This window comes from Cornus florida, unplaced genomic scaffold (genome assembly GCF_030987335.1).
Source record: "Cornus florida cultivar Cherokee Brave unplaced genomic scaffold, ASM3098733v1 CherokeeBrave_3.0.0_Hap2_Chr08, whole genome shotgun sequence".
Classification (NCBI taxonomy): Eukaryota; Viridiplantae; Streptophyta; class Magnoliopsida; order Cornales; family Cornaceae; genus Cornus; species Cornus florida.
In genome coordinates this window covers 16,130,778-16,150,782 of record NW_026775578.1, presented here as the reverse complement: position 1 = coordinate 16,150,782, position 20,005 = coordinate 16,130,778, and the positions used below count along the sequence as shown (strand labels likewise).

The window sequence follows — 20,005 nt, the reverse complement described above, 5'->3', positions numbered from 1 at the left end:
ATTTTATATACGAGTATATAAAGAGTATCATTTTAATTTTTTATTCTTTTCGGTTGAGTGAGCTCTGATATGATCGGATTGTTGATTGTGGATCATTAATTAATTTCTTGAGGCCAAATTGCACCACTGTTCACACAATGAGCCTAACTTTCGTTAACAAGCTGTTAAATATAATGAGGAAAAACAGTGTTATGGAATCTTTAATACCAAAACTACCCCCATCGATTTGGGTCTACTTCTTCAAATGGTCAATTCATATAAGTACTCTGGTCATCCTCCATGTGAAACCCCTCTTCCAGCATGTTCTTCCTTGGAAACTTCTTCCTCTGCCACTTTAATTTGAATTGATCCATCTCTGATTCTCTGCTATATATTTTGAATTTTACTCTAGTTTTCTTGGTTGTGTGCCTTTGAATTTGATTGAATGGTTTTTGAATAGTCTAAAATAAATAAATAAATAAATAAATATATATATATATAGAGAGAGACACACACACACAGAGAGACTAAAGTCACACTATCTAATTAATTTTAGAGTGTCTACTACTTTGGTGTTTGTAGGGCTCTTCTAGGAAGTGTAAGTGATTACTGCTCCAAGCAGGTCAAGTGTCCACTGGTGGTTGTGAAGCAGCCTAAGAATGTTTAAGTTTTAAAAATGCAATTTATGAGTTTAGTGATAGTGTGATACCATCTGCTGTATCAATGTGGTTTTATTTCTCTCGCTATCTGCCATAGATGTTTAACATGTTATAGAAGTAGTATTTTTTATTTTTTATGATGATAAACCTGTTGAATTGTGATTAGCAATCCTTTTATGGTAGCATTTTTAAAAAAAGGAAGCATTTTATAGAAAGTTATAAGGCAAAATTCCTTGTAGTAGCATTGTAATCATGTTTTTGGCATAATATCATGTAATTATCTGGTTAAAACATCAAAAAATATGTATTAATGTATTCTTTTTTCTTTTCTTTTCCCCAAAAAAAGGGCTACTCCTGATCCACCTTGAAGTCCATTTTAATTGTATTTATTTTTGTTAACATTGTTTTTTTTCTTTCCTTTTTGTTGTGTGTTTCTTCTGGTTAATTTTTTATTTTTATTTTTTGGTTATGTAAATACTCTCTCTCTCACACACACACCCCACGAGTGCCCCACTCTGTTTCTTGTTATCCTGTTGTTTATGGAAGGGTCGAATTAATTTTTTTACTGTATTTTTTATTTTTGGTGAGTTGATTTATTTTTTATTTTTTGGTGAGTTGATTTTTTTTTATTATTTATATTTATTAATGTTCACTAAAAACTCACAATGTGGGGTCAAATTGTGATATATGTTCTCATGAAGTATTATTTTTTTTTTCTTAAAAAAAGAAGATTGAGTGTATACTATTCTCTTGCTGGAGGCATAATATCACATGCTCATTTACTCCTTTTTAATGCTCTATCGGCTCGATTAAGAACTAATCAGTTCTTCTTTTTCAAATGAGAGTTGGTATAACATTTGTTTATATTGAATGCTGAACTAAAATGAGAGTTCAGTTTCCTGTTTTTTAAAAAGTTCATTTTTTCCGTACAAAACCGAGTTGTTAGTCAATATGTTACAGTCCTCTAATGATTAAAAGGGCATAGTTGATTTTAAACAAAAATAGCTTGAGTTGTTGAATTCATGCTTTCTGATTTTCTTTTTTAAATATAGAACTCTAGATGCTTATCATGCCATATTTTCTCTTTATGATGTTCTAATGTCAAACCCTCAAATATTGGCAACATTTCTAATTTTTCAAAAGATGTGATTTATTGAATATTGATGTTACTGTTTTTGGCTTTTTGCCTTATGGCGGTATTTTAAATTGGTTAGTGCCACATTGGTGCAATTTATAACTAATTACCATTTCATGTTTGTGTCAAATATATATGTTTTGGATTCATATTTATAGTTGGGAAGAAGAACAAGGCACTTGCGATGAATGACAAGAAGAACAAGGCACTTGCGATCAAGGACAAATCTCAATCTTCTTGGTCGGCAAATTGCAGTGCACCTGCTAGGAATCCAAGTAAGAGTGATCCTGGTGTAGTTATTTTTGGATGCAAGCATCACACAATCGATGAATGTTATAACAGGCTGCTGTTTGGTTAGTTGGCTACCTTTTTCTGCATGCTTTTCTCTTTTTCTACTATATCTAGATTTTGATATATGCAGTTTAAGCTATTCAGACTCATTAAATGTTTTTCATATTTTTGAACAGGTATACCAGTTGCTCATTATTCATATGTAAAGAACGTCACTCCTGGTTTGCCATTATTCTTATTCAACAACTGTGATCGGAACCTTTATGGTATCTTTGAGGCTGTCAGCCCTGGACAAATGAATATCAATTGATATGGTTGGATGGAAGATGGTTCAAAGGACACACCATACCCTGCACAGCTATATGCATGTTACTATCACACTCTTTTTTTAACTTCTTTGAGGATTTGGGTGTATAAAACTGTGAATCATATGCTTTCTTTGTGTCTAAGGTTCAGGTCCAAATCCAGATGCAGTGACAGCCCTTGTCTGAAGCTCAGTTTAAGCCAATAATTGCTGAGAACAACTATGGGTATAATCTTTTTTATTTTGAGCTGGACCGAGCTCAAACCCGCAACTTGATCTCCTTGTTTTCATCCTCACCGGTTGCTGGAAATACCTCTCTTTCCCAGAATACATTAAGATGTCGGACCACAACTATTACAAGTCAAGCCGGTGATGACATTAGGACCACCGTTTCAGAGGCGTATGTTGGTCGTTCAGATCTGTCTAACATGCAATGATACAGAGTCTGTTATAGATAAGGTAACTAATGTCTGTTTTGTTTGCACCTTTTTACTACTGCTTCCTGAATTGAGATTAACTTAAAATGGGTGCCCTGCAAACTCTAGGTATGTATTGAACATTATTACGGTACTGTAGCTGCTGGCACGCAAGGGTCAGATTCCCAAATGCCATCTTGGTTTACTAGCTCTCTTACTTCTCTCCGTGTCTATAACAAAAAATCACTAATAGATGGTAAGACGTAACAAATTCAATATATTACAAAAATTACTTAACTGAATACAAATACATTTGTTACCTGATTTGGAGGTAAAATTTTCTATGTTGGTGGAAGGGAATTTATAGCCAATAAACGACGTTGCACTTTGTAAAACAACATAGAGTTGAATGAAATTTTCTTTTAGTTTGACCTAATATGGTTTTTTTTTTTTTTTTTTTTTTTTTTTTTTCAATTCTATGGCATGGTGTTCATGCTACCAATCACATCACTGATTTTACTTGGTCTTCTTAGTGTCATTCTCCAAAAAAAGGGCCTTCAATTTACCTTTCTTACCGTTGCTTACAAGAATGAAATTAGGTTGTGTTTGAATCATGTTGGTCCAAGTTCGTGCTTTTCTCTAATTATTCTTCTTTGTGACCTAATGAATTGAAATTGTTTTTCTGGCAATTCAGGTTAGATCAAACATAGAAATTCAACAATTGAAAAGCAGATGTAGCGCGTTGGAATCAGGGTCACTCTCTTCAAATTGGAATGCTGAGGAAGGAGCATCTTGGTAGGCATTTGATGGTTCTTTGGATCCGATGAGATCTTTTGCGTCCATATATTACTCAGCATCTAAGCTCAATGAATGGTGAATTCTATGTATTTTGCTCGTATCGATAGTGATGATGTATGGTAGGGACTATGGACTTAGATACTATTATACTTTTTGTATATTTAGATCCAAGTGTACTGGATGCTATAGACTCTGGAAATTTTAATTGAATTAGAAGGAAAGTCGCTATTATCTAATATTGCGTGAAACTGGTCCGTGACATAACTGTGTTTAGTACTACGTTAAATTTGAAGAAGGGAAATTAGTATTATTCCATAAGGAAAAAGACAGCACTATTAAAATATAAGCTTTTTTCGGTTGTTATAAGCTGACACTTTTCTTTTAGAAGCATCCTAAATGGTAAATATTTTATTTTTTTGGTTGAAAGACATGGACTCCATAAGGAAATGTTTTCGACACTTGCAGATCAGGGTAATTTTGTAATTATATATATAAAAAAAAAGTGAAATTCAATAAGATTTAAAATATATTATAAGTTAATTGGAAATATAATACTCTCTCTATTCTAATCTAATTACTAAATATGTTGAGAACCGTGATTCACATTAGTTCTCAAAAATAGGACATTTATTTTGGTACAGATGGAGTATATTATAAGTTAATTAGAAATATAATATGAAATTTAAAAAAATAAAAATAACAAACATTGTAAAATTAGTGATTTATTTATGATCCTATAAATAAAATGATAAAAACAATATTATATATATATTATACGGAGTATATTTTTTTGATGCTGTCCGTATCATTCCTCTAATTGTGCTCCCTAGATCCACATACATTATATTCTTAAAAATTGGTTGGGCTAAAAATGTGCAGTCCTTGGGCCTAAAAAAGACCGATAGGATCAAAATGCAGAATGTTGATTTTGATTTCTGGAACCAAGTTATGGAAAGATAATGTCCAACACTCGGAACAGTTTTGCAACTTTTACCTGTGGAAAAAGTTACCCTTGTTTATTGAAATTTAAGATTGACCATCTTCACATACCCCAATCCATCTGTATCACAAGATTGAATATCTCCAACAACAGTTTTAGATTGTCCATCGTCAACACTCAAATTTTTAGCTTTTTGGAAGGTGCAGAAATAGACCCTTAATTACTGGACCGACTGGTATAACCTCTTCTCCTTCAAAGGAAGAGATGAGGGGTTCGAACCCCATAGTGGACATTTGGGTGGGTGGCTCAGCTACTGCTTTCAAAGAGTAGCATTTCACATGAACCGTATTTGCTTTCACCCTCTCTTGCCCATTCAACATAACCAAGTCACACCCAGAAAAACATAACAAGCCGGACCCCTTCATAGTAAGGACTCCGAATCTCTTTCAATCAGAAGGCAGGGTCAGGAAAGCCCCAGTTGAAATTGGCAAAATAATGGAGGCCTTTATCATACATTTAGGCATAGCTAGAAATCTTGGCTATAAACAAATTGTACTTTCAATATTGGCGATAAGTTCCTAGCTGAATGCTTTAGCAAAGAGCTCCTATTGCTTGTTTTTCTGTACTTGAACATGTGCTAGCAGTTGACTGAATCTCATTGACAAGTTTATGTGAGATATATATTTTGGAAAGATTATAAAAAATATATATTCTGTAATTAGCAACTTTCGGTGTCAAAAAAAATCCTAGTCGAGTTATAAATTCAAGTTACTATATTGAGATCGACAGCAATTGCGGAATTGAAAGGTTGTTCAAAATTACTATGAATGAAAAAGGTAAAAACGACACTTTAGGAATGAATCTAAAAAGGTTAGGATACATTTCATACTTAGTATAGTTTCAAAAATTTGACTCGTGAAACCCGACTGACCTGCCCAAAATATTGATGTTTAAAAAATAAAATTTTCTTAAAATTTAAAAATATGGAAAATGAAAATGTAATTTGTAAAAAAAAAATACTAATAAAAAAAAAAAATTAACCCGTGAAACCCAACCGACCCGCCCAAAATATTGATGTTTTAAAATAAATTTTTCTTAAAAACTTTAATGTTTACTGGCAAGAGAAGTAAGATTCCGGTATGGGACTCTGTGCCGACAACGCCCGGTCAACGACTATAAAGAGAGTATGTAAACCGTCACCTGGTACCGGCACTATGGAGAGAGAGGTGATGGCATGTGATCGGACGGCAGAGGTTGATTCAAATGAAAACATCAATTTCAGCCAGAGATGGACTCGTAGAGGTCGAGAATGCAGAACTCTTTCTCCCGAGATTTCTGGCTCTTCGCTACGAATTCGGGAAGAAGAAGAAGGGTAATGAAATTAATGTTACAAAAGAAATTAAAACCGTATAACCTTCTCAATTTTTTCTTACACTGATAAAGTTCGAGTTTTTTAGGCAATTTGATTTTGTAATTATAGCTAATTTTCTGTTTATATGAGATGAATTTAGTTGTAGAAGAAATTTAAATCATTTACTTTGCTGAATTGTTTCTTACTGTGACATGGAAATTGTCTTTTTTTTTCTTTCACCCTCTGAAGTATGCTTTTGTGATTGGGAACTACATCTCCAAAATTTTTAAGTGCATTTATTCAGTAGTTTGGCCTTTTATTGAGAGATGATCATATATACAAATACATATATATATATATAACACCATTCAAAAATCAATGTAGGCCAGTGTGTGAAGATTTACAACTCGTAGCGAAGAAGATGAATTGTGAAATACAGATATATCTATATATATTTAAACTGACATCCCGTTAATTACTTAGTATTAGCAAGGTAGGTTGGGTTTCTATATAAGTATCCCAAGAAAAGGAAGAGGGCAATTAATAAGAGAATTTGGGCAAATATCCCTGCGAAAATGGCTGTGTAAGCTCAACATGGGACCAACCAAAGAGGGAGGGGAGTGATCGAAAGAGTAAATTTTATTGCGAAATTTTGTTTAGCAGTGCAGTTGGAGGGAGAGAGAGAGAGAGAGAGCAGGTTCTAAAAAATAGAAGGAAGATGGATTAGACAAAGGGGTACAACGGTCATATTGAAGGGCAATATTGGCAATATACAAAAGTACAGGTCACGTGATGCAACAGTTGGACAGAAAGTGGCTAAAGGTCTGCCAGGGGAGCAAGTTGCTCACTTTTGGAACTAGTATGAGGAACTACTATGAGTGATTTGCCCACTTTTTTGTCCAAGGGTGGTATTGTGCTCATATGGTGAAAGTCACGCCGAAGAGAACACTCTAATTCAGAAATATCCTTCGTGCAAAAATGAATTATTACCTCACCATTAACATGTTCACAAGAAATTTCGTTTTTGCACCATTTCCAACATGCCCAAGAAAAAATTTCTTCTTCCCCATGATGTCGAAAAGACAGTGTGCTTCCTCATACAGTGCCTTACTGCCTGCAATTACAAATAAGCGGAGATGACAATAAAATTAGCGGTGCACACAGAACCGTTGGAACCATACCAAACCGTTGCTTCAGTTCTTTTCTTTTACAGTTCAATTCCAGTTTCTGCTTCCCGTTCAAAGTCCATTGGAACCGAACCATAAACTATATATATATATATATATATATATATATATTACAATATTAATAAACAATAATAAAGCAATTGTCACGAAGATAAATCTACACACAAGTACACTATAATATGTTTTCTAGATTACACACAATGTCAAGGCTACTCTCACATGGTTTTTTATCTTCTAAATTTCATATTTGTTTCACAAAAATTGATAATAGCTCATTTGATTTTAGATTACAGATATATTTTATTTCTTGGTTGCGAGGTTTATTATTGACCATTTGTTATATAAGCTAAGTATTTTCTTTGATAAGACAAATTCATGCGGTTGGTAGAGAGTTGTTGAGATTTTTTTCTTTTGAAGTATAAAAAATAAAAAATAAAAATTGTTGCTCAGAACAGAAATGAACCGGTCTTTCACGGCTCGGTTTCAAACCTTAATGGTTCCAGTTACGGTTACAATTTTTAAGAAACCGTTAGAATCGGTTCAGTTCCAATTCAGCTTGGAACCGTACCGAACCGGACACCATGCACTCCTAAATAACATAGAATGTTTGCAGCCTGCATTTTTTTTTTTTTCCCCCATAATTGGTACTCACACACATGCCTCCACTAAAGCTTAAAACCTCCCTTTGGAAAGTAAAGACCTGATACCGTTAGGCCACCAACCCGTTAATGTTTGCAACGCGCATTGAACATAAGACTTAATAGCAATGACTACTAATGTCCTTCTCTGAGCATGCCAGCATGTATAGTTGTGTTAAAAAATCAACTTATATGTAGGTAAGTGCCTTGGTGTTCATTTTTTTTAGATCTCACTTTCACTTGGCAAAAGGCAAAACCTATAGTCTACTTAAAAATGTCTATTCACAAGAGAACTAACAATAGCGGTACCCAAATTTCAAACAAAGTTTCATGAAATGGAATTAATTTTGTTGTAACAATATATTAATTTTTTTTAGATCTCACTCTCACTCTCACTTTCAAAATATTGTAGGTTAATTAATTGCATTTCATGAAACTTTATGAACCTTGTTTGAAACTGGGATTCTCTATTGTTAGTTCTCTTGTGAATAAACATTTTTAAGTAGACTATAGGTTTTACATTTTGAAAGTGAAAGCGCGATCTAAAAAAATTTAATATATTGTTACAACAAAATTAATTGCATTTAATGAAACTTTATGAACTTTGTTTAAAACCTACGTACAGCTATTGTTGGTTCTCTTGTAAATAAACATTTTTAATATTTTGAAAGTGAAAGTGAGATTTAAAAAAAAATTAATATTTTGTAACAAAAAAATTAATTGCATTTCATAAAACTTTAAAAACCTAGTTTGAAACATGTGTACGCTATTGTTAGTTCTCTTGTAAATAAACATTTTTAAGTAGACTATAGGGAATATACTGCCTTAAAAAATTAAGTTCAAGTCTACAGGGAGTCTACATTTGTATGTAAAATTATGCACAAATTTTCTGGACTGTAGTTGTACTCTCTTCGAAATAAGAGCCAAGGATAAATGCATCCGACCATTGAAGAAAAATCAAATGATTAGAATATTATTTTATCTTGACCAATTCTTCCTTGGGTTATTAGACCAAGTTTGTTATGTTTCTATTCTTTCCTCTTACTTTTCCTCAAATTTTTACACTCTGAAGGGTGGTCATAGGTAGCTCTCTACCTCTTCTTTCTCTCTTTCTTTTTTACTGATAAAATGAGACCCAAAACATAAATTTGTCCACCACAATTATTCAAGTTCAAAATTTTAGCTCCCTCCTAGTGTTGCTGAATTCATACCTAGGTAAGCGCCTTGGTGTCACAGGCACCCCAAAAGCTTAAGCAACAAGATGGTGCGAACACCAACCCATATATACCCAATCACTTTCCCATTTGAATCCGAGGTAGGACAAGACTCCTCTGACTTTCTCCCACACCCGAACTCACAACGCCCTCATTGCATTCTACCAAACCCGTCCTAGACCCGATGAACTCCCAGATGCACACTTAGCGTGACGCCAGACCAAGGACTGGGCCTGGCTCTAATACCTACTGTAACAGGCCAGGTGTTTCACGGTCCGACCCAATAGCTTAAGTTATGTAGGACAAGTAGAAACTAGAAAGAAAAAAGGGGATGAGAATGAGAAGATAAGATGAGGCTAGACGAAGAAGATGAGAAATCAGATCGAATGAGGTAGGATAGATAGACAAAGGGATTAATATCAGTAGGAACACGAGGGAGAAGAGATACGAAGAGAGAGAGAGAGTTCACAAACTCACGTAATAATTCAATAATTCTCAAAAATCGAGTTCTCAAATTACGAAGGGGCCTTTAAATAGGCAAATTATAAAACAAACCCTCAAACATAAAAATACCAAAATAACCTTGAAATTCAAACATGATAAAAATAACAATAAGCATAAATAAAAACCCTAAATTACTAAAATCCCCAGCTTTATTTCTCTTTCCCTCTTCTCCAAAAGCAATGTTGAAGCATGTGCAACTTATGTATTCGAATCATATCCCGTTCCCCATCAATTCTCCTCGGTTGAGAAAAACTCTTCACCAAAGAGTAAAGCGACTCTAATTAACTCAGATCGAAGTGGCAAGACTCGTCTGAAGCTGGATAATACATCCATTGTGAATCATTCTAACAATCAATAATATCCTTAATCCAATTCAAATGTGATAACTGACATGATGGGAGGACAAGTGTTGCCGTTGAAGAAAATGCAATTTCACCTATAGAAATAGAAGCTAACAACACAAGAGGCTCAAAAGTACCTCGATTAGGCATTAAATACTCCAAATGAAAAATTGAACTAATACTATTATCCAATGTCAAGTCAAATATATATGCATAGGTCCGGATAAATGGATGATTTGAAAAGGTCCAATCCCTTGGGCAAGTAACTGCTGGAAGGAGTTCTTAGGAAAAGATAGTGGGTGTACATGTCCTTCAATAAATTTTTGATTCCTAATATAAGCATATGCAATAAATTCATAATTTTTATTACTCAAAATAATTTGTCGTATTATATCGGCATGAAGCTCATGGGCATACTCAACAAAGGAATCAAAGATTTTAAATGAACAAGGATGTGGAGGCAGCAAAATAAAGTCAATGGGTTGGCGAAGGAAAATCCCATATATAATCCCAAAAGAGCAAATTGTCAGCGCACCAATTAGCCAAGCTATTATATGCAAACTCCATGGCAGATAACAAAAAGTACGAATTGTTCAAGGGCGCCCTTACAAGATAATTAACCAACTTTCCTAGAGCACGATTAACAACCTCATTTTTTGTGTCAATTTGAGGACAAAATGCAAAGGAAAATTTCAAACTAGTGTCCAAAGATGCCCAAAGTATTTTCCAAAATTGGCTTTTGTATTTAACATCCCTATCTGAAACAATGGAAGTGTGTGTGTCATGAATGCTAACTTCCTCTACATGATTATCTAAAATGGGCTGATGTGGTACATTAGATTTAGGAGGTTGACATTTAAACACATTTTTAGATGGAACCTGAAAAATTCCTTTCGACATTTTTCTTGTTAACATGAGTTCATCAACCCAAGGCTGAGGAGATGGCCTATATTGTGCCTTAGAGTCCTTTTCAAATGGCTTTGCGGGATTTAACTTGATATTTTTGCCATTATACTGGAAGCTATAGGTACTCTCTCTATAGCAATGAGTTACACTTAAATCACAAATCCATGGGTGACCAAGTACTATATGGGCTACTTCCGTAGGTAGGACGTCACACCATATTTTATCGAAGTAGTCACCCATTTTAATAGGGACCAGACGTCTTTCTAAGACTATCAAAGATGTCTCATTTACCCAGTCTATCTTATATGGATGCAGGTGAGGCTCGGGTTGAAGTCTCATTCTAAGAACACCTGATTTAGACACAGCATTTATCGAACTTCCTTTGTCAATGATGATTTGACAAACTTTTTCCCTACATTTAAGAAATGTGCAAAATATGTATGCATGCTTCCAATCATTTTTCCCCAGAAGAAGAGATGGAATGCTGCTTAGGCTTCTGGATGATTTTGGACTAAAGAAAATGTCATGATGGTGGTCCATGGACTTGACATGATAATTGTGATGATTATTCCTAGTGTCATGTCAAGTGTTGGAGAAGTAAATGTGTCACCCCTTGTATGCATATATGCCAAGTTCTCACGGAGTTGGTTGAGTGACTCATTTATATCACTCATGGCATGCTCTATTCTGTGGATTCTCAATTCCATTGCGAGTGAGGCTTTGGACACATCTTAAATGGCCATGGTGGTCTCAATGGGACGACAATGTGGGTATGACATTTGTTAGGAAAGATTTGCCAATATATGACCCAAATTGAATTAAGTAAACCAAATTATGACTTATTGCAATGCTCACATAAGAAACAAAAATGCAAATAAAGCAAGTCATGTTGAATACTGCAAACTTAATTATGAGAACTAATGCAAGAAGATGAAAATTAGGGGCAGTATTGGTGATGGCAGAACTGGAGGAAAGTGTAGTAAAAGGCCAATCAACACAATCAATGGTTCTAATTCAAAGACCTTTTGCAAATTTATAGACTTCAACAAACACATAAAAGTACTTGGAACAATTCTCAATGAAGTATGTGTACCTTTACCAAGTCCGATTTGAGTGTCCGTGGATGCTTGGAAGTAGCTCTGCAAGGTGTATGAGAGAGAAATCCTGCTCCAAATACTTTTCTGAAGTTTTTTTTTTTTTTTTTCAGTCTACTGCTGAACAGGCTGAACTATTCTGTTGTGGCTTTGAAATTTTGTCTGTGGCTCTGAAATTTGGTCTGATGTCAGATCTTCTGAACCAGGCTAGGCTTGGGCCTGAATACTCAATCTGCTACTTCCTGAAATGGGCAGCATTTGACTAATTTAAATTTGAGTTTGGTCAAATCTGTTTTATAAGGCAAACAAAATATATCCTTTCCAAACTCAAATCTGAACTTTCCAAACCAGACGGGATAATCCAAAGTTGACTTTCCAAAATCAATAGCGTTGAAATTTGCAATAACCCCACGTTTACTTTCCAAAATCAGTAGCGCTGAAATTTTGGTGACAACTAACTATTGCAAAGATTGCAATAATCCAAAGTTGAGTTTCCCAAAATCAGTGGCATTGAAATTTTGGTAACAATAACGATCTCAAAGATTGCAATAATCCAAAGTTGATTTTCCAAAATCAATCCCTGAATTCTGTGCTGAAGTGGCGATACCGACAATAACCAAACTTGACTTACCAAAATCACACACGAATTCTTTGACCCCAAAATCAAGTACGAAGATATAGCAGATATTCTAGGCTAAAGATATAGCAGATTATAAAACAAACCCTAAAACATAAAAATACCAAAATAACCCTGAAATTCAAGCATGATAAAAATAACAATAAGCATAAATAAAAACCCTAAATTACTAAAATCCCCAATTTTATTTCCCTTTCCCATTCAAAAGGGGAACGCATGAATACAAATAAAAACAAAAAGAGCAAAAAGCAAACATTAAGCCACCAAAGAAGCCAAGAAATCTATCATGGCGTCGGGAGCAAAGCACTGCCTACCCGAGCCCCAAAAGAAAAAGGGACTAATAATAGATGACTTAAGGACGCCAATAGAAGATTCCTCTCCTTCAAAGGATCTACTATTACGCTCCCTCCACAAAGATCACCAAAGACACAAGGGCGCCATTCTCCAAAAACCTCTAGCCTGAGGACCCACGCAGCCCCCTCTCCAAGCCTCCATCAACCCTCTCGTAGAACCACGCATGACCAACATGATCCCGAAAAGGCCCAATAAGAGACTCCAACAATCAAAAGCCACTGGAGAATGCAAAAGAAGATGATTCACCGATTCTCCATTACGCTTACACATGTAACACCAATCAGCAAAACAATGGCTTCTCCTCCTCAAATTGTCAATGGTCGAGATCTTTCCCTACACCACCGTCCAAGTAAAGAAAGCCACTTTAAGCGGCGCCACACTGCCTTCCACGGAAACATCCAAGCTGAATCCGAGAGACAACCAAAGAAATATCTCCCAGTAAACGTACCCCGAGAAGAAGAGATCCAGGCAAGAGAGTCCCTACCTTCACCATGAATCTCTTGGTTGTACAGCAGCTCCAAAAAACCGTTGACATCATCCAACTCCCAGTCCTGAATAGATCTCCGAATAGAAACATCCCAGGTCGTCCTCCCGCTATCAAGCCGATATCGGTCAGCAACCGAAACATGCCTATCCAATGCAATCCGGAACAATCTAGGGAATGCCCAAGCTAAGGTACGACCTCCACACCAAATATCCTCCCAAAAACCACGAATATCCCTGCCATCCTGAACTCTGAATCTGATATGTTTAGAGAATTCGTTCCACCCATTCCGAATGGCCTTCCAAACCCCCACACCTCCAGTCTATTTAATGCTACAAATTCAATAGAACCACATGCTATCATATTTTTCTTAAATATCTCAAACTTTTAATACTTTCCCTTCCCTAATTAATCTCGATGTGGATCGTGTCAATCTTCCTCATTGGTGCATTTATTTTTCCAATTTCTATCTACAACGTATTCATCATTCATTACTCTTGACTGAGGTAAATGCTAAGACACACGATTCGCGAAAGAAGGTCGGCGATTTGCGTTCCGAGCACGAATTTCCGAATTGAAAGCGGATTCGGCAGGAATTCGCGAACTCATTTTTGGGAATTCGCAAATTCATTTTGAGAATTCGCGAACTCATGTTTTGGAACGCTAATTCAAATCATTCCCATTCAACATGTACTGTCGAAGCATAACCGATGCAAAAAATCAACGTTTCTTTCATGAAATCTGACCTAGCTCCTCCATCTCTGACAAGAAATAAGAAAGAATAAATCAATTTTTTAAGAAGAAATCAAACCTTTCGATGCTTCACCTTAAGATTTAAGAGAGATACAACGTGACCAGATCCATGAAAGACATAGAGTGAGTTGTGTGACTGGCATGAAGCGGGCTGGTGCTGCCGGCGAATTATGCAATGGTCACGGTGGGATTGATTTGCAGAGGAGGACTTTGCCGCTGGTTTTAGTTTCAGGTTTTAGGGTAAGGAAACCAATTATACTAGTACATTGGATAAAGTTTTATTTGGATGATGGGTTGAGAACAATTATACTACATTGGGCCTTATTAATGAAATAATGCTTATCGAGCCGAACTTAGAATAATAAGGGTTAAACTTTTAGATGTAGAATAATACTCCTTCTATGGGTTTTAAAATTAAAGAGCTTAAATATATATAATTTAGGAAAGAAAAAAAAAAAGAATATATATATATATATATATATATATATATATATATATATATATATATTAATAATAATAATATAGACGCTCTCGAGACGCTCCCGCTCTCAAGTATTTTGGATATTGGCGCTCTCGCGCTCGCATTTTCGCTCCCGCTCCCGCATTATGTGACTTAAGGTAAATGTTGACAAATTTTGAAAATTGTCTTTGATTTATTTTTCTTTTTTTAATTATTAAGTTAAAGCTCTTACAAGAAAAGTCAAACAATTTAATGTTAAAACTCATACAAGAAAACTTAACATTTTAATTTAAGTTAAAATGGTTACAGGCACGTTACCAAATTAACCAGTATGTTGAAGAATATATTTCCTTCTCGGGGAAGAACAGCAATGTAAGAACTTTCAGCAAAATGGGTTATCAAGAAACTGCAGACAAAATATTGCTATCAATTAAAGTCTCCCTCCATTGAGGGGTCTGGGGGTTTAGATGTCCGCAGCCTTAGGATATTGCTGACAGTTCCTTTATAAAAATAATGGAATAGGCAACACCTCTATTTCAAAACTCAGGGCAGAAAACACATCAATTTCAAATGTTTCGCGCCAAGTAACATCAAATGCAACAACAGAACTCACTGTCCACGTCCAAGCATACAAAAATATACAAATACATGCATACATATGTATATAGAGAGATAGAGAGAAAGAGGGTACCTTAGAATGGGTCCGGTTCCATACAGTCACCTTAACGCCATGGCGGAGCAAGGTTATGGACACGGCCTTCCCCATGATTCTCAACCCTAAAAACCCAATTTCCACCATTTTTATTGTTCTTCAGTTTTGGTGTGGGCAATGATCTCTGCACTGCTTTAAATCCTCTCTGTACCGATGCCATATACAAATAAAATAACCATAGTACACTTTTCACTCACAATGACAAAACATTGTGATACAACAAAACAAAGATAGTGATATCTTATTTGATTACACAATTCTTTATTTACTATAGATAAAGATCATTGTCGTTCCTGATATGCGTTTTACAGTTATTTCCCCTGCCTTTTTTTGCCTTTTTTTCCCAGTTCAGATCGTTCAGAAGAACAAAAAGAAATAAGGATTTGCAGATGGGTTCACTAATCAGAACAAAAATAAGAACTTAGTTTTTTTTTTTTTTTTTTTTTTTTTTTTTCTTCCTAATGCTAAAAAAGTAAAAAATAAAAAAAATAATAATTTAATGTTTTTTTTTTCTTCGTAATGCTAAAAAAAAATTGGGATTCAAGTTGGAAATAATAAAAAATCTAGGAATTAGAACCATAAGAATAAGAGTTACCTGTACATTATCTTAGATTGATCGGAACAAATAGATGTACCAAAGAAATAGAATTGGATACTATGTAGATTCCAATTCCATATATGGAATTGATATCTACATAATCCTATCTTCTTTATTATAGAGTACGACTTTATACACTACAATAACAACACTAATAGATAGTAGGGTAGAAGGTAAATATTAGAATACTGCTAATTCTAGTCCGCTCATTCAATTTAAGAACACAGAAGTCAAGTTTTATTCAAATTAATTAATCATTTTGACTGACTAGAAAAAAGAAATAAGGATTTGTAGCAAAAAGAAACAAGGATTTGCAGATGGGTTCACCAATCGGAGATGGTGATGATCGGAACAAAAATAAGAACTTACAGATGGGTTCATTAATCGGAGAAGGAGATGGTCGGAGCAGAACAGACCGGAAATCCAAGATGGCACTGATTGGAGATTGGCGAGAAGCAGTGATCGCTTCACTGATCAACTCTCTAGAAGCGGCTATACAACTTGTGAAGAAGTATTTAGGGTTTCTAAGTTGAGTACATGCTATAAAATAAGTTATGAGGGCAAAATGGTATTTTTGCATTGTAAACTGGACCGTTTAATCCTTTTCTACTGCGGCACATAAAAACTCTCAATTCACCCCCAAAATGATATCTTGGCCATAAGTGGAGGTGGCAAATGAGTGAATTAGGGCGGGTTTGGAATGGGTTGGATATTAATGGATCAATTATTCAATCTCATTCCATCAATAATGAGCCAAAATGGATTAACCCATTATAACCCCTTTTTTTTTTTTTTTTTCACTTTTGCATATTTTTACTTTCTATGGCTAAGAAAAAATTTAATACTCAGTAATTTGTTCTTACGTTCATTTTTTTATTTCAAGCATTACAATTTTTTTTTCTTTTTTTCTTTTTTTATAAGACAGAAGGAAGGAATCATTAGGTGCTTTAATTAGATATGGATCATCAGGTGTTTAATGATATTTTTTATTAAAAACAAAATCCAATAAAAATGTTTTTTAAAAAAGTAATTGTTTAATTAAAATTCAATAAAGATGTTTCAAATCATTATTAAAATAATTAAAATAAAATAATTAATTATTTTAAAAAATAATTTAATAAAATAAATTATCAATTAAAATTAAAAAGGTAATTTTTTAATTAAAATTTAATTAAAATGTTTCAAAATTATCAGATAAATTACCTATTTAATTATTTATAGATAAAATAATAAAATAATTTTTTAAATAATAAAATAAAATACGTAATTATTTAATAAAATAATTTACTAAATAATAAAATAGATAATGACAAAAAAATAGATCATTACGAAGCCCAGAAAACATAGATCGCGACAAAAAAATGTAGGGACAAAAAACTTACATGCACAATCAATGATTAATCGCATACAAAACTCTAATCACGTTAATAAAAAGCACATAAACCAAATTAAAAACTAAATTAAATATCCCTAATCAAATTAATCACTTGTCAGATTCGAATGTGGTCCACTACATCGTAATAAATAAACCCTAACTTTCTAAAACTTGGACCCATGACAAAATTGTAAGCTTTACAAACAATAAACAAAGAAAAAACATAGATTGTTTATATGAAATCGAACAAAGAACAAACACAAAGGACCCACATGGTCGGAATCAAACAAAACAAAAGCTTAGTTTATCTTTACAAACACCAAACAGACAAAAGTCTCAATTTTGGTGTTGAAATCAAACAAACTACAAACACAAAGGACCCACATAGTCGGAATCAAATAAAACAAAACCCTAGTTTATCTTTACAAACACCAAACAGAAAAAAGTCTCAATTTTGGTGTTGAAATCAAACAAACTACAAACACAAAGGACTCACATAGTCGGAATCAAACAAAACAAAACCCCTAGTTTATCTTTACGAACATCAAACAGACAAAAGTCTCAATTTTGGTGTTGAAATCAAACAAACTACAAACATGAGGACGCACATGGTCGAAATCATACACATAAACAGATCCTACAAATGCGAAATCCCAAAGTTACAACACACGCAGAAGAAGAGGAGGAGAGGCGGAGAGGCGTATTACACATTAGGGTTTGTGAGCGAGTGAATGAGAAATCATATAGGGTGAGTTATGTGTTATTCCAAAACAGGGTCGTTTAAATGGTGGATATAATGTTAATTTAACATTAACTGAATTTTATTATTATTTTTATTTATTGTAGAAAGAGAATTTTAATATTTTTATTATCCCTAATTAATTGATCAATTGAAGGAAGGTTCTTATTTGTCCTTAAAATAAACTTAATTAAGTTTTGAGAACTTATTATTTGAGCTATTTGCATTATAGGGGTGCTAAATGCTCGATCCCTATATTATAATAATAATAATATATTTGTGTTGCAAATATCTAAGAACATGAAGTGTCATTTATGCCCTTAGTCATTCCTTGTGTACTTGTAATGCTCTCTCTCGTCCGGAGACCCACCAACACAATCTCTTCGTGACCAAAACCAATCGCCGCGACCACAACATCTCTTTCAATCTCTTTCAACACTGACAACCAAGCAAGCTTATATCCTATGACTACTCTTATTCTTTTCCATAGGGTCAACAGGTTGGGATAGGAAACTGAGATCTATAATTGAATTCATAAAGTGAAAAGGAGTGAACCTCCTTCAAGCTCTGTTCCGCAGCCTCGATGGAGATGGTCCTCTATAAATAAAAGAGAATCAGTAATGATCGCCTTTACGGTTATCTCTTTTTCTTTTTTTTCTTTTTTTAACAATTTCCGCTTCAAAAAATCTAATAAAAAAAGACCGAACTTCATTTTGTAGCCTCCAATACGATGGAGATGATTCGCTGACAATAAAAGAGAATCAGTGATCATCCTTATGCTTACAGATTTTTTTTTTTTTTTTTCGCCGGACTCTAGAAGACTATTTTATGAATAGGCATTTTTTTCATTAGGTTTTTTTAATATCCTTATGCTTACAGATTTTTTTTTTTTTTTCAGCAGGACTACAGAAGACTATTTTATGAATAGGCATTTTTTCATAAGGATTAATTCTTTTTCAACAACATTTCCTTTTATTATATTCTTGTAAGTGTCTACCTTTTCGCATAAGTATATGCCGAATTTGGCTGCTCTTTTTTCTCATGTTGTAGCTGATGTTAAAAGTATTAAGGCTCTATGCATCCGTTATTGTCTTCTTATTGTTCCGTACATCCAATATTTTTCTTGTTATTGAACAATATCTGAACTAAGGCTATTGAACAATGTCTCCGTGAAGAAGCACATGTTTGTCCAAAGCCACATAGTAAACCTGATGTAAACGGGAAGGGGTGAATTGGTTCTCTAAATTCTTTATCCGAGTGACTACTCAGTCTGTATGAGTGAAGTGAAAGTACTACCAATTAAGTAGTAAACTAGCACTGAAGTAGTTAACTATGCAGCTCAAGTTGAAACCCTAATTTCCACCAAATGTTTGACGTAGGGTTCCCATTCGACATTGAGTTTTTTTTACAAGATAAAACCTTAATGTGAGGTTAAAAAACCTTGGAGGTATGGTGCTCACCCTCAATCCACTATGTAAGCTTTAAAGAGATTACACGCTCAGTCATCACACTCTCAAGCACACACCCATATTCATATTTTATAGCCACAACACTAACAGGCCTGTGGCCTAACGGTATCAAACCCCTACTTCTCAAAAAAAGGTCAGGCATGTGTGTGTAAATACCAACTAGGAAAAAAATATATATTTTATAGCCACAACACTTTTGCTTGAACGAGTCTCTTGCAAACACTCACAATACAGTGGACATATATTGAATACAAAGTTCTTTGGCTATAAAATATGAATGGAAAGCAAAACAAGATCAGAGAAACTGGCAACGGGGCTTGTTCAACTCCAGCTTATTCAGCACAGAGGAATAGAAGATGTGAAGGATGTTCAACCTGTCCATGCTTGAATCCAGCTGAAATGGTTTCTATCAAGTGTTTTACACTTGCCATGATGGATTTTAAATGAAGAGCAGCAAGGGAACTCGGTTCTGTGGAAGATGAAGCACACAACAGCTTTTACAACTCGGTAATCTGGTTTGACAAGTGAAAATGGGCTGCAGTGGGTAGGTCTTCGGAAAATAGATTCTGCAGCTTCAGGCACTGAAACACGACTTGCTCAAACCATTTTTTAGCTCAAGATCAAAGTGAAGATACCTCGGAGCTCTATTAGGCCTCTCCTTCGACAG

The 20,005-nt window shown here is 34.5% G+C and overlaps 1 protein-coding gene across 3 annotated transcripts; it reads right to left on the bottom strand.

The window, feature by feature from the left end:
• Window positions 1-1,141: 1,141 nt before the first annotated feature.
• LOC132269582 (uncharacterized) lies at window positions 1,142-16,294 on the bottom strand. 3 transcript variants are annotated; one of them, XR_009469535.1, is made up of 3 exons: window positions 15,137-16,292; window positions 11,757-11,999; window positions 1,142-6,987 (listed from the first exon to the last, which is right to left on the bottom strand). XR_009469535.1 is itself a non-coding variant. In XM_059770819.1 (3 exons), the coding sequence occupies exon 3, from the start codon at window positions 11,201-11,203 to the stop codon at window positions 10,232-10,234; it is 972 nt and encodes a 323-aa protein (XP_059626802.1). In that variant the 5' UTR covers window positions 11,204-11,999; window positions 15,137-15,302; window positions 16,125-16,294; the 3' UTR covers window positions 9,377-10,231. The 3 variants fall into 3 exon arrangements, 1 of the variants encoding a protein (XP_059626802.1); XR_009469536.1 differs by lacking the exon at window positions 1,142-6,987 and adding an exon at window positions 9,377-9,732; XM_059770819.1 differs by lacking the exon at window positions 1,142-6,987 and having other exon boundaries at window positions 9,377-11,999; window positions 15,137-15,302; window positions 16,125-16,294.
• Window positions 16,295-20,005: the final 3,711 nt, after the last annotated feature.